Source organism: Miniopterus natalensis, chromosome 5 (genome assembly GCF_054644295.1).
Source record: "Miniopterus natalensis isolate mMinNat1 chromosome 5, mMinNat1.hap1, whole genome shotgun sequence".
NCBI classification, from domain to species: Eukaryota; Metazoa; Chordata; class Mammalia; order Chiroptera; family Miniopteridae; genus Miniopterus; species Miniopterus natalensis.
In genome coordinates, this window is record NC_142085.1 from 5,249,666 (window position 1) to 5,262,942 (window position 13,277).

At 52.9% G+C, this 13,277-nt stretch overlaps 2 protein-coding genes across 5 annotated transcripts; one reads left to right on the plus strand and one right to left on the minus strand.

Annotated features, from left to right (window-relative positions):
* Nucleotides 1-4,760: 4,760 nt before the first annotated feature.
* LTB (lymphotoxin beta) lies at nt 4,761-6,665 on the minus strand. Of its 4 annotated transcripts, none has more exons than XM_087817078.1 (4): nt 6,507-6,665; nt 6,149-6,200; nt 5,879-5,950; nt 4,761-5,200 (listed from the first exon to the last, which is right to left on the minus strand). In XM_087817078.1, exons 1-4 carry the CDS (start codon nt 6,663-6,665, stop codon nt 4,761-4,763), a joined length of 723 nt encoding a protein of 240 aa, XP_087673204.1. The 4 variants fall into 4 exon arrangements, with proteins under 4 accessions (XP_087673204.1, XP_087673203.1, XP_087673202.1 ...); XM_087817077.1 differs by having other exon boundaries at nt 6,149-6,196; nt 6,503-6,665; XM_087817076.1 differs by having other exon boundaries at nt 5,879-6,049; nt 6,149-6,196; nt 6,503-6,665.
* Nucleotides 6,666-10,174: 3,509 nt separating this feature from the next.
* On the plus strand, nt 10,175-12,038 carry LST1 (leukocyte specific transcript 1). The gene is made up of 4 exons (XM_016215313.2): nt 10,175-10,253; nt 10,787-10,885; nt 11,170-11,192; nt 11,889-12,038. The coding sequence occupies exons 1-4, from the start codon at nt 10,175-10,177 to the stop codon at nt 12,036-12,038; spliced, it is 351 nt and encodes a 116-aa protein (XP_016070799.2).
* The last annotated feature ends 1,239 nt before the right edge of the window (nt 12,039-13,277 follow it).

Genomic DNA, 13,277 nt, shown 5'->3' on the forward strand with positions numbered 1-13,277 from the left:
TGCTTTCTCAGGATCAAGTGCTTTGGGAAGATATTTGATATTAAAGCTGTTTCAGTTTGGTTTGGTTAAGCAGGCATATCTTTAGAGTTATCAGAATTATGTATAATACTTTTATTCTACCTGGGTTTATTAGTCAATAAGTTCATGCGATCTCTGTTGCAAAATTTGTCAGCAAGAAAAATAACTTGGGACCCTCCGGTGAGCATCTACCTAAGATCCAGGAGATAGAGGTTCGATTCTGAGTCAGGGCACATGCGGGGGCTGTGGGCTTGATCCCCAGTAGGGGGCGTTCAGGAACCAGCCAATCAGTGACTCTGTCATCACTGATTTCTCTCTCTCTCTCTCTCTCTCTCTCTCTCTCCCTTCCTCTCTCCGAAATCAATAAAGACTTTAAAAAAAAATTTTTTTTAAGAAAAATAACTTAGTATAATAAAATTTTCATAAGTAAATGAAACATAATTATTGAGAACAGTAAAATAAATGGATGTAGATGGGTTAAAAGTTTTAGGTGAACTTTTGAGCAATATTTATGCCTTATGGTATGTTTACTTAAATAGTTTATCAAAAATCTTTTGGTAACTTGTGTCCCAGAGTTTTGCCAAGTTAAGTTAAATGATAAATCAAGTTAAATTCACTGAATATCTAGATTATTTTCAAATAAGATAAAATACTAAAACATCAATTGTTAAATAAGTCTAGTTTATCTACTTTTGACTATTATTATAGAGAAACTAAAAGATAAATTTGGATCTGTTCATGAATATGTTTCATACTTGAGGAAGCATATGTATCTAAAAATTATGAAATATAGCCCTGGCCAGTGTGGCTCAGTTGGTTCGAGCATTGTCCCATGCACCAAAAGGTGACGGGTTCAATCCCCGGTCAGGGTGTGTGCAGGAGGCAACCAATCAATGTTTCTCACATGAATGTTTCTCTCTCTCCCTTCCTTTCTCTAAAAATCAATTTTTAAAAAACTAAAAATTATGAAATATATTTGCCAGTAAAGAAACTATGTTTCTAGAGGTTATAAAATATATTCATAAATTTGCCAATCTAAAGAATGCTAATTGCTTACTTTTCAGTTGTTATTAGAAATTAAGGTTTCTAAGGGTTAAGAATTCTAATTAATATGGAAGGAAATAATATGTGTTTTCAGCAAAAGAAGATATAAGGTATGGAAATGCATTTTTAAGGAAATTAAAAGAAAATGGTTTGTCCTAAAATAAGTTGGTTACTTCTGAACAAGAGACAAACTAAGAGGGGCAAGGAAAGTTTCCAAAGATTTGTGAAAAAGGAATCTTGAGAAAGGAATTTTATGTGCTGTCAAGCTAAATAAGATTAAAATGAGTTTCATTAAGTAAATGAATTTAAATATCAAAAGTAAGCTGACTCAAAATTAAAATTTCTTTTTCTCTATTAAAAGGATAGTTTTTCTGTACTATTGGTATACTCTTAATAAGAAATTATAAAAAGAAAGCAAATATTTTGTTTTATTAAAATTATTTTCTGTCCCCTGTACCATCAGTTCTTTGATTGCTTGGGTAAATAGTCTTCTTAATATGAAGAGCTAAATTTTGCTTACAACTATTTAACTTTCTGTATTTGCCTGTGAAGTTTTTAGTTGTCACCATGATTAAATAGATAACCAGGTATTGTTTCACAGTGACCTATGATCCTATTTGACCAATTATTTTTAAACTTTTGATATGTGTGACAAACTTCCTCAAATTCAAAAATTAGAGTCCTTTTCTTAACCTAAAAATAACTTCTGAGATTTTACAGATGACTCCATGGAACATTCCCCCTCTCTCTTTATGAAAGGAAGGAAATATACTAGTTAGGTCTACTAGAGGTGCTAAAATTACATGGGAACGTTGTCAAATAAGAAGCAATAATTATGTTATACTTGCATGCATAAATTATTATTATTAAAATAAATGTTCTGGGAATTACATTAAAATTCTAGGAATCTACAATGTCCTGATCTAATGTTTTCATTTGTAATTCTAATTATCTTAAAATGCTGTGAGTTGCAGAGAAAAGCAAATTTTTTTGTCAATTGCATTGTGATCAGATCTTTAACCATTTCATTTTAAGTCTGTCATTTACAGAATCACTATTTTACTCTGGGGTTTTTTGGTGTGTTTTTTTTTTTTTTCCAAATATGTTTCATCTTCAGAAAGATTCATGTAGAGAATCCTGACACTTATTCTAAAATACATATTTCTGTTTCACTGTTAGGTTATACTTTAGAGCCGGATGAGGATTTGCAGAACTCTAAGGGAAAATTGGATTCCTAAAACTTAAAAGAGTAAGATCGACAAGAATTAATGACATGGGACTGAATGAACTGATGAGGATGATTACAATTTTTATGACTTTTTATTTGAAATATTGCTGATTCTTTACTCTTTTGTTTTTCTAGATATAAGGAAACCTTTTTTCTTTAGCAACCTATGAATTACAGCAATTATACCTTTGCGGAATTGAAACATTTACCTTTTTCTACCTACTTGATCCTGCCAGAATTCAGCGACTCTCAATGAGTATTCTTATTTTATGGCAATACTGTTATTTGCACAAGTTAATAAGACTCTGTTCTCCTTGTAACAGGATACAAGTGGAAACTCACTGGAATGTCATATTTGAGAGAGACATACATAGGTTCAGATGTGAGCAGACAGCTTCTAGGAATTAAGATGGACTTGCAGAAGCCAATAAAACCCTTGGATCTCTCATCCTGGCGCTCCGCTTGCAGCACTCCCAGAAGCCTTACTAGATGAGTGAAGGTCACTTCCTGGCAGGTGCAGGAGCCTCAGTTACTCTGGGGACCTCAGGAAGACAGGAACTCACCCAAATCTATAGGTTTTGCAGGCGATGTCTGATAGCAAGTCTTGTCTTAACTTTTCTGGCCTCAAGGGGCCTTTAAAGTTCAATCTGAAGATTCCTTATGAAAAATTCCAGCAAAGGAGATTTTTAAAAGCCTATATGCTGTTCCTACATAAATAACAGGCCAACTTTATTGAAACTAGACTTATTTCACAAAACAAATTGGTCTTGGCTGTATTTGGTAAAAATGAGGGTTTTTTTAGAGAGGAAAAATTATGTTTAAGTAACACACCTTTTTAGGTATTAGATTCTAGTGTTGTTCACTATCTTTTGAGGTTTTGCTCATAGCTGCAAACTGGACCAGATCCTGAATCCTTGTTTCCTCTAATATCTGTCTATGACTCTCTAAACTAACATTTCCAATCTTCCTCCCATCCTTTGACTTGTAATGCTTGAGAACTAGGATTTCCCAAAGCTATACAAGCTAAAGTGGGACAACTTGGTATAAACTTCAGAGAAATCACCACAGTAGCTCATCTGTGGACAGCCTTTGTGCCTGTTACAGAAAGATCACCAGAGACATTCAAACTGCTGACCAGGAGAACTGTCAGACTCTCCCTGCCTGCCTTCACTCCACCTGAAGGTGGTTCCAGCCAGACATCTAGAAATCTCCGTGCCTGGCTGCCTTCAGGACTCAGGAGCTGGGATTCCAGTCTGCTCCAACCATTGAGCACTGTTTTTCTTTCGTTTCCATAGAGACACCTCTTATTAAACACCCAATTATTTGCACCAGAGGCTGAATTTTGGGAGTCACCTGCATCATGGCCCTCAAAAATGAGAGATAACTCTTCAACTGAACTGACCTGTTCTCTGAAACTGATACATAATAATATGTTAAGTGGTCCTTTCCTGATGCTTCAGCCTAAAAATTGGCACAAATATTGAGCTGACTATAAATTCATATGTGGCAAGCATATCTCTAGCCCATATCCGCACTCTGAGGGGCATGATGAATCCAAGGAAGGCTTTGCCACCTTGGTATCAAGGGACTTTAAAATGTCTTGTTTGATCTATGATGTTTTCTAAGAGGATAATCCTGATCAAAAAGCAGAAATGAGTAGAGTGAAGAAATAAAATAGAGTCATCAGTCGGCGGGGGAAAACCATGTGGTGTGCGCAGGGGTGGGGTGACCCGCTGGGGTGACCTAGATAGCTTGGGCGTCCGGTCCCCCTCTGCCTTTTCCAGCTGGGCCGAAAGTCAGTCATGGGGTGAGGGGGCTGCGTTACCCACACTTGCCCACTCATGGAAAGGGGGCCTGAGTGAGAAAGAGAGGCGAGAACTTTCCTTCCCCCAACAGGCGTCATCAGATTTTCCTCCTCTCCGCGCCAGGTTCTCCATGGCACCCGGGCACCCTCCCAGTGCGCGCCCTCGGCCTCCTCCCCTCACACCCCAAGGCGCTGCTGTTCTGCCCCCGAGGAGCGCGGCCGCGGGGCGCGGAGAGCCCCCCTTTCCCTTAGCGCCCCTTCCCCAGCGTGGGCAGGGGCCCAAGGGAAGGCCGCAGCGCGGGGCCGCGGGGCTGAGAGTCAGGGCGCCTGGGGACGCCCTGGGCGCGAGGGGCTCCCCTCCTTCTCCCTCCGACGGGCCCCTGCCGGGCAAGGCCACCCAGAGGCAGAGAGCGGGCGGCACCGCAGACCCCACCCCGGGATCAGGACCTGCTCCCAGCACCCGGAGAAGCACGGAGGACGCTTCGCCCGCTGTGCACCCGCCCTGACCCCCGACGTCAGCTCTGCGCTCCCGCGGGCAGCACTGAAGCACATTCTTTATTTCCATCAGGCTCGAGATCAGTTTCCAGACAGCGTCCCGCATTCCTCCTCCCACGGCCACGGGGGCCCGGCGCCTGGGCTGACAGACACGCCCCGGCCTGCGGGGCGTCACCCCACCATCACCGCCCCGAAGAAGGTCTTCCCGCGCCGGTAGTCCACCAGGTCGGGGTGGCTGATGTTCACGTACAGCCGCTCGCCCCCGCGGAGCCGCGCCAGCCCGCCGAACCCCACGCTGGCGTACCAGGGCCTGGGCGCGGGGCCCAGCGCCGGGCTCACGGTCTCGGCGCCCTCGAGGAGCAGCTCGGGGGCCCCGGGTCCGTAGGCGCCCCCCGCCCGGTACAGCCGGCTGCGCAGCGTCACCCAGCGGTCCGGGGGGCTGCGGTCCGCGGGGAGCGCGCGGCCCCGGTAGCCGACGTGACAGTAGAGGTAATAGAGGCCGTCCCGCGGGAGGGCCAGCCCGCCGGCGCCCGAGAAGCGCGCGCCGCCGCTCAGGAACGCCGCCTCCAGCGCCGCCTCCCAGCCCAGCCCGCGGGCCGGCGTCCAGGCGCCTGCGGAGAAAGCCGGGCTCCAGGGGTCCGCCCCGCTCCGAGGGCGCGGGGCGCGGGCGCGGGGCGGCCCCGCAGGGTGCAGTGGGGCGGGGCGGGGCCGGGGGGCGCGGGGCTGCCCCGCAGGGGTGCAGTGGGGGCGCGCGGGGCCGGGGGGCGCGGGGCGGCCCCGCAGGGGTGCAGTGGGGCGGGGCGGGGCCGGGGGGCTCGGGGCTGCCCCGCAGGGGTGCAGTGGGGGCGCGCGGGGCCGGGGGGCGCGGGGCTGCCCCGCAGGGGTGCAGTGGGGCGGGGCGGGGCCGGGGGGCGCGGGGCGACCCCGCAGGGGTGCAGTGGGGCGGGGCGGGGCCGGGGGGCGCGGGGCTGCCCCTCAGGGGTGCAGTGGGGGCGCGCGGGGCCGGGGGGCGCGGGGCTGCCCCGCAGGGTGCAGTGGGGGGCGCGCGGGGCTGGGGGGCGCGGGGCTGCCTCGCAGGGGTGCAGTGGGGGCGCGCGGGGCCGGGGGGGGGCGGGGCGGCGCTGCGCGGGGAGATCCGGGGGGGCCACAGCTGCGCGGCTGCGCCGGGGCCCGGCCGGCCGAGGGGGGCCCTTAGGGCCGAGGGCTCGCAGCGGCGGGAACTGGAGCTCCGCGCCGACCCTGGGCGGGCAGAACTGGCCCCTGGGCTGCTGGGCCTGGGAGGTCCTTACCTATGAGGTGGGCAGCCGGGAGCCTAAGGCTGGGGTCTGTTTCTGCGCCCTGCTCCGGCGGCTCCTGGGACCCTGGAGGGGCGGAGAGTCCACGATTGGGGCCGGCAGCCACTGTGCATGTCCCCCGGAGAGGACAGGGCGCCAGGGCCCAAGGCTGGGGCACCCGGATTCCTGGAGGAAGAGTGAAGAGCATCTGGGGGTGCGGATGGGTGGGGGCTAGGAGTCCCTGCGAGCCGGAGCCGGGCCGGGGAGCGCGTGGCCTGCTCTTACCCAGTCGCGGCTGGGCCTCTGCTCGTGCCCCTCGGTCGGCGGGCTCTGCTACCTGGGTGGGTGGGGCACAGTGCCCAGTCAGTCTCGGCCGCCGCCAGCCCGCACCTCCCAGTGTAGACCCAGCCTTCCAGCCCCGCACCCGTCTCCCCGGCGGGCCTGCGAGGCGGGTGTGCCGGCCCGGACAGGGCTGGGGCGCCGCGGGAGAGGAAGGAGGCGGCAGGCCCGCGGGGCCCCGGGAGCAGGGCAGGAGGGCCCGCAGAGGCGGCCGCAGGGCAGGCGACGGGAGGCGCCAGGCGGAGCCGGAGGGAGGCGGGCGTGGGCGACACGCAGCCCTCCGGGCGCTGCGGCAGCCACTCACCAGTCCTTGCTTCTGGGGCACCACAACCAGCACAGCCAGGACAGTGATGGGCACAGCCAGCAGCAGGGTCACGAGGGAAGTGGTTCCTGCCACAGCCAGCAGGAGGCAGCCCTTCCCCTGGGGTCTCCTCCCCCAGCCCTCCAGCCCCAGTGCCCCCATTGAGACTGAGCCAGGGCCAGGGCAGGGGGGCTTTCATATCTCAGGGGTGGGGCCACCCCCTCCCCATAGCCCCACACACCTGGCTGGGACTTTCCGCACACCCCTGCTCCCCTCACCCAGCTTCCTGTTTACCCAGAGCTGGGGTGGGGCAGCTGGATGCCTGGGTTCCTTGAATTGGGGAAGGAGCTGAGGTGAAGAGACAGGCTTTCAGGGGAGATCTGGGGGGGTCTTAGGGGTATTCTGGCTCAATAGGGAGGGAAGCTGAGGCCCAAGCAGGGCAGGTGGCTTGCAGAAAGCCTGGCAGCAACACTGCAATGAGAACACAGAATCCCCAGTATCCAGTACAGCCTGCAGCCTTCTGCACCCCAGAGGTGGGTGCTGGACAGAGGGCTGCGCCCACATCTCTGAGGTCAAGAACTGGGGTCTTGAGGGACAGATGTCCAGGTCCCTGAGAAGGACCCATCCCCAAACTGGAATGACCTCCTCCCTTCCTGAGCTCACCCCCAGCCCCCAGAACTGGGTCCACAGTAAGGGCAGCTGAAGGGGTCCGCCTCACCACCGACCCCTGCCTGGCCCAGGGGGCGTGGAGTGGCCATTGCCCCTGGCTAGGGGGTGCGCCGGGCAAGTCATAGGCACACCCCCGAAAAGCTTGGCAGCCCAGAATGAGCCCTGTCCATTGAGCAGGTGCTGACCACATGCTTGTGAATAGATGAAGGGCAAGTGAACCAGGAGGAAACACTCAGCGCTGGTCAATGAAAGCTGGGAAGACCGTCCAGGGGGAGTTGAGGAGGCCGGGTCCAAGGAAGTCAGGGGCGGCTGAAGATCATCTCCCTTTCTCAACAGCATGCTTGTGTGTTTGGATAATAATAGTATAGCTAAAAGCACAGCACTTAGCATGTGTCTGCCACTGGTCTACACACTTTCTATATAATTATTGTTTTAATCCTAACAAAAATCCTGTAAGAGGAAACTGAGGCACAGAGAGGTTAAGGAACTCATAGAAGGTCACACAGTAGTGGCAGAGTCAGGATTTGAAACTCAGGCAGTCTGGCTTCAGAGCCTTGACCACAGGATAGTTTAAAAACTAAGCGCTGGCCCGGCCGGGCTTTGCTCAGCCGTTGAGTGTCAACCTGGGATCCAGACGATCAGGGTTCGATTCCCGGTCAGGGCACATACCCAGATTGTGGGCTCGATCAATGAGTCTTTCATCATTGATGTTTCTATCTCTGTCTCTCTCTCTCATTTCCTCTCTCTGAAATCAATAAAGATATATTTTAAAAATAAATAAAAATAAAAACTAAGCGCTGACTTCAGATTTGTGCATTTCACTGAATGTAAATGTTGCCTTCCTCAGCCCTCCACAAAAAAAAAAATGGAGAAACAAATACTGAACTTGAGTCAATGTTAAGCATGGCAAAGGGCTTAGAGATGAAATGTTCTGATGTTTGCAACTTTGAAAGGTATCCAAAAATGAGATGGGTTGATAGATAAGTGATAAAGCAAATATAGAAAAACGTTAACTGTAGAATCTAGGTGGTAGGGATATGTTCACTGTACAATTCTTTCCATTTTTCTCTGTTTAAACTTTTTAATAATAAATGTTAAAAAAAAAACCCAACACCTATCGTCCTACTGTCCTGCCGGTGGGGAACTTTGGCGGGGGGAGGAAGTAGCAGAGAGTTTCTGAATTTGGAGAAGAAAATGCAAATGCATATGGACCCACGCACCAGATCTCCTCCTGACCCCTTGCCTACACATGAGCTCCCCAGTCTCCACCCTCCTCAGAAACTGGGTGTGCAGTCCTCCAGCACACATCTCCTTCTCCATCACAGTGCCACTAAGAGGCCTTTGTCCAGGTCTCTCTCCAGAGGGCCTCAGACCATTGCCCTTACTTACTTTTATGCTTAACATCAGAATGCTGCCTCCAGCAGGAAGTCCACCTGGATTGGCCATCCCCCCTTTCTGAACACTAACTTGTCATCAATCCTAGGTCTAACAGCAGTGCTTAGATCTAGTCTGGCTGCCTTTGGCTTTCCTGTTTGTAAATCAGTCAGCCAAGCACCCTGCTAAATAAAGCCCCAGAACACCAGGTGAGTTACCCAAAACCACCGGAGCTCCCAGTCTCATGCAGGAGCCAGGGGGGGTGTCCCACACATACACCGACATCATGAGCTCTCAGTGGATGCAGTGTGAGAAGTAACTAGGGAAAAGTTAATCAATGGAGGCACCTGGGCGAGGTGTGAAGTCACTGGCTCCTTGCAGGGTCAATAGGATGGCTGAAACGGAGGGGGATTACAGGCTTCATTATAGCCCCAGGACTCTGAAAGGAAAGATGTCCTACCCGTCAAAGCCCTAACTTCCTCTCCTAACGATGCTGGGGAGGCACCAAGGCTGAGGGAGAAGTTAAAGCCAGAGGAGGGGAGGGGTGGGAATGTCTGGCATGACAACACTTCCTTCCACCCAGGCAGCTCGGGCCATTCTTGAGTCACTTTCCCTTACCCCCAGCGCCTGCAGCCACAGGCTCTGGGTAAGCTGGGAGAGAGCAGGGACTCTTGGCGGGGAGAGGGACAGGCACACCCCAGAATGAGGTGAGGCTACGGTGAGAGGAAGAGTATGGGTTTGAGGTTCCCTGGGCCCTGGAGGAGTCCTCTGTCCAGTCTCTGTCTCTGCTCCCCTCCAAAATTAAAAACAATCCTCTTCTGCCCGGCTGGGCGTGGCTCAGCAGTTGAGCATCGACCTAGGATCCAGGGGATCAAGGTTCGATTCCTGGTCAGAGCACATGCCCTGGTTGCGGGCTCGATCCCCAGTCGGGGGCATGCAGGAGGCAGCCGATCAATAACAACCCTCTCCACTGATGTCTCTCTCTCTCCCCATCTCCCTTTCTTTCTCTAAAATCAATAAAGATACACTTTTTAAAAAACAAACAAACAAACAAAAATCCACTTCTGCCCCTACTCCCCTCCTCTCCACCTGGGCTTCTGCTCCCCGACCCCAGCCCCTCCCCCCAATCCAGAATTCCTCTTGTGCCAGGAAGGTCTCAGTTTCCACACCCTGGTCAGGGCATCTGGCTCTGGGGTAAAGTCAGAGCCTCCCTCTTGGCCTTCAAACAGGAACCAGGGGTTGTAGGGCAGGAAGTGCCTGCAGGGAAGTTGTGGGGCCCCAGAGCATCCTCCATGCCCCACCTCAGCCCAGCAGGATCTGCCCTTGAGAAGCAGCTCTCCAAGCAGGCCTGCTCCCCAGAGCTGCCGTGGGGCTGAGGAGCGGCCCCCTGCCAAGTGGTGCTGGGCATGCCCCCCGCCTTTCCACCAGTCCCCACACGAGCTGCAAACCCTGGCTCCTCCTCCATCGGCCCCCTTCCTGAACAGAACCTAGAACCATCCAGAGCTGGACAGGCCCCTAGGAACCACCTGCCAGCCTGGGGCAGAGGAAAAAGGGCAGGCTCTGGAGCTGGACAGAGCTGGCCTTGAACCCCTGCTTTGGCAGGCCTGGGCTGGCTCCTCACCAGGGGGATGGGCACCACAGCGCCCTGCGTGGCCGTGCGGATGAGCAGTGATGAATGGGAAGGGCCCAGTTCAGGGCTGGGCAGGAGTGAGGCCACGGAGCCTGGGAGGATTCTAACAGAGGGCCTGCACCTCACATTTACAGATGAGGAACTCGAGGCACGTGACTCGCCGCAGGCCATTTAGGCAGGCAGAGCAAGGGGCTAGGTTTCTTGATCTGCCGGACAGGCTTCGGTGCCCAGCCTAATGGTAGCTTGTGGTGATATATCAGGTAGGGTGGCCCTGGCACAGGGCGCAGCGGGGGGGAGGAGGTGTGCGCGGTTCCTGAGTAGGGGACCTCTCAGGACCAGCAGCAAGGCGGGCAAGGGCCTTCAGGAGAGGGGGGCTGGCAGTGGGAGCCTCTGCCGGAGGGAGGTCTCAGGTGTGAGTAATGTAACCTGTGACGGGTGGGTCCCTCTGCTAGGAGGTAAGGTGACAGGCAGGATGAAGAATTCCTGAGAGTATGTTTTTCTGCCTCTCAAACTGTTGGAGAGGGTTGTGGAGATACCCCTGCCAACCGGGAGGATGCGGTGAGCTGAAGAGGGAAAGGGGCCCTCTAATACTCACCCCTTTTTCCTACAGACAAATGTTATTACTTCTATGGGGGCTTGGGGCTGGGGGGGCTCCTGGCTGTGGTGGTGACTGTTCTGTCCGCCTGTCTGTGTCGGCTCCATCGGAGAGGTGAGCCTTCCCTGACCTCCCTCGCCGTCCCTAATGCCCGAGGGGCCCCCACGCACCCCTTTCCTAATGCTTTCCCAGGAGGCCCACCAACCCTGACACATCCTGGTGGGGAGGGTGGGGGAAGCTGGCGGGGCAGGGGAGGGGAGCCTGTCCGAAGAGAGGCCCCGGCTTTGGCTGTGGGAGCCGCGGGCAAGCGGGCGAGGGAGGAGCCCAGCGGGCAGGTGGGGGCGCTCAGGAGGGCGGGGTGCAGTGGCCGGCACCCTGAGTTCCTTTGTTTCTTCCAGTGAGGAAGCTGGAGAGGCGCTGGGTGAGTGTGGGGCAGGGACTGGGTGAGGGGGCAACAAAGGGGCTGAGACTGAGATGGGGGTGAGAGAAGGGAGAGAACGCGGGCGTGAGAGAGCCGGTGAGAAAATAAGAGGAAAAAGGGAGGATCAAGAGAGTGAGTAGAAAAGAGGAAAGAAATGGTGTAGAGATGGGAAGAGGAAGAAAGACCGAAAAGCCCGGCCGGGCGTGGCTCAGCGGGTGAGCATCGACCTGGGATCCAGGAGATCGGGGTTCGGTTCCCGGTCAGGGCACATCCCAGGCTGCGGGCTCGATCCCCACTGGGGGGCGTGCAGGAGGCAGCCGATCAATGACTCTCTCATCATTGATGTTTCTCTCTCCCTCTCCCTTCCTCTCTCTGAAATCAATAAAGATATATTTAAAAAAAAAAAAAGGACAGAAAAGAGAGAGGCAGAAACTAGAGAGACAAAGAATGAGAAAGTCAGAGAATGAAGGAGACACTGGGGAAATGAGAGAGTTAAAAGAGAAACAGTAAGAATAATAGAAAGAGTGGGGAGAGAGAGAGACTGGAGAAAAGGCAAGGAGGGAAAAGAGCCAGAGCTGGGGGGGCTGAGGCTCTGAGGTCAGAAAGTGGGGGTGGGCAGAGAACTCCCAGGACGGATGGGGAGAGGAAGGCCCCTCCTGTGACCTCCCTCCGCAGCTCCTTCTGCCCTGGCCCCAGGTGCAGCCCCCGGAGCAGGAGCTCCACTATGCGTCTCTGCAGAGGCTGCCCTGCAGTGAGCGACCTGCCCTTGGCCACCGAGAACGGAAAGGCTCCAAGGAGGACCCCAGCTCCGACTACACCTGCATTGCTGAAAGCAAACCCACCTGAGCACCCCAGACAGCACCCTCAATCCAGGCGGGTGTCCTGTGGTTCACCCAGTAAAGACCATGGTCTCAAACTTCCTGCGTCTCAGGCTTCTCAATCCATCTCAAGGCCCCCTTCAACACGGCCACCATCAAAACTTAAGCGACTTACCTTCCCACCTACTCTAGGGTCAAGTAGTGATTTATCCGCTGAAGAAGGGTGTTTAGGGACCCAAGCTCTCCTGAAGGCAGGAAAGAGTACAGCAGTGTCCCCCCCTAATCCATGGATTGGCTTTAAAACAGTGGAAACACTGTTTCAGTTACCCACAGTCAGAAAATATTGAATGGAAAATTCCAGAAATAAACAATTCCTAAGTTTTAAATTGCGCACCATTCTGAGTGGCGTGACGAAATCTCACTCTATCCCGCTCCGTCCTGTCAGGGACATGGTTCGCCCATTTGTCCAGCAAATCCACCCTGGATGTGCTACCTGTGTGTTAGTCACTTAGTAGTGGCCAGCTGGTTACAAGGTCAACAGCTGAGGCATCACAGTGCTTGTGATCGAGTCACCCTTATCGCAGCCTGATGCTCTGCCGCACCGTCTACGCTACTCACCTCATCACATAGGCAGGCACTGTACTCGCTCACGTGTCACAAGAAGCGTGAGTACGGGACAGTAAGATTGTTTTTTTAAACCCTCACCCAAGGATATTTTTTCCATTGCTTTTCAGAGAGAATGGAAGGGGGAGAGAAACATCGATGTGAGAGAGACTCATAGATCGGTTGCCTCCTGCACTCGCCCGGACCAGGGCGGGGTCGAGCCTGCAACCGAGGTGCGTGCCCTTGGCCGGAATCGAACCCGGGATCAGTCCACAGGTGGATGCTTTACCCGCTGGACCAAACCAGCTAGGGCAACAATAAGATATTTTGAGAGAAAGAAACCACATTCACATCATTATTATAGTATGTTGTTATGATCATTCTATTTTATTATTATTAATCTCTTGCTATGCTTAATTTATAAAATAAACTTTATCACAGGTATGTATGTACAAGAAAAAAACATAGTATAGTATATATGTTTTGGAACGTACCCCCCAGATGGGGGGAGGACTATTGTACTTGTCTGCGGGCTGTTGACAAGTAGGACCGACCAGATTTGCACTCCTCATTTCTCAGGATAACCGGCTTCAGCTCCTGGGCCTGGGAGGGGTGGGTCCCATCCTGCCAAGCCCCAACTCCCTCTGGGACCTTTCCAGGCCAG

Excerpts from the sequence above, each read along its gene's own strand:
- LTB (XM_087817076.1), bottom strand. The coding sequence starts at position 6,665 with ATGGGGGCACTGGGGCTGGAGGGCTGGGGGAGGAGACCCCAGGGGAAG. Across the intron at positions 6,197-6,502 it reads CCAGAAGCAAGGACTGGTGA|CAGAGCCCGCCGACCGAGGG; the intron begins GTGGCTGCCGCA and ends CCACCCAGGTAG. Across the intron at positions 5,201-5,878 it reads CCCGGCTGCCCACCTCATAG|GCGCCTGGACGCCGGCCCGC; the intron begins GTAAGGACCTCC and ends CTTTCTCCGCAG.
- LST1 (XM_016215313.2), top strand. The coding sequence starts at position 10,175 with ATGGGCACCACAGCGCCCTGCGTGGCCGTGCGGATGAGCAGTGATGAA. Across the intron at positions 10,254-10,786 it reads CAGTTCAGGGCTGGGCAGGA|ACAAATGTTATTACTTCTAT; the intron begins GTGAGGCCACGG and ends TTTTTCCTACAG. Across the intron at positions 11,193-11,888 it reads GGAAGCTGGAGAGGCGCTGG|GTGCAGCCCCCGGAGCAGGA; the intron begins GTGAGTGTGGGG and ends CCCTGGCCCCAG.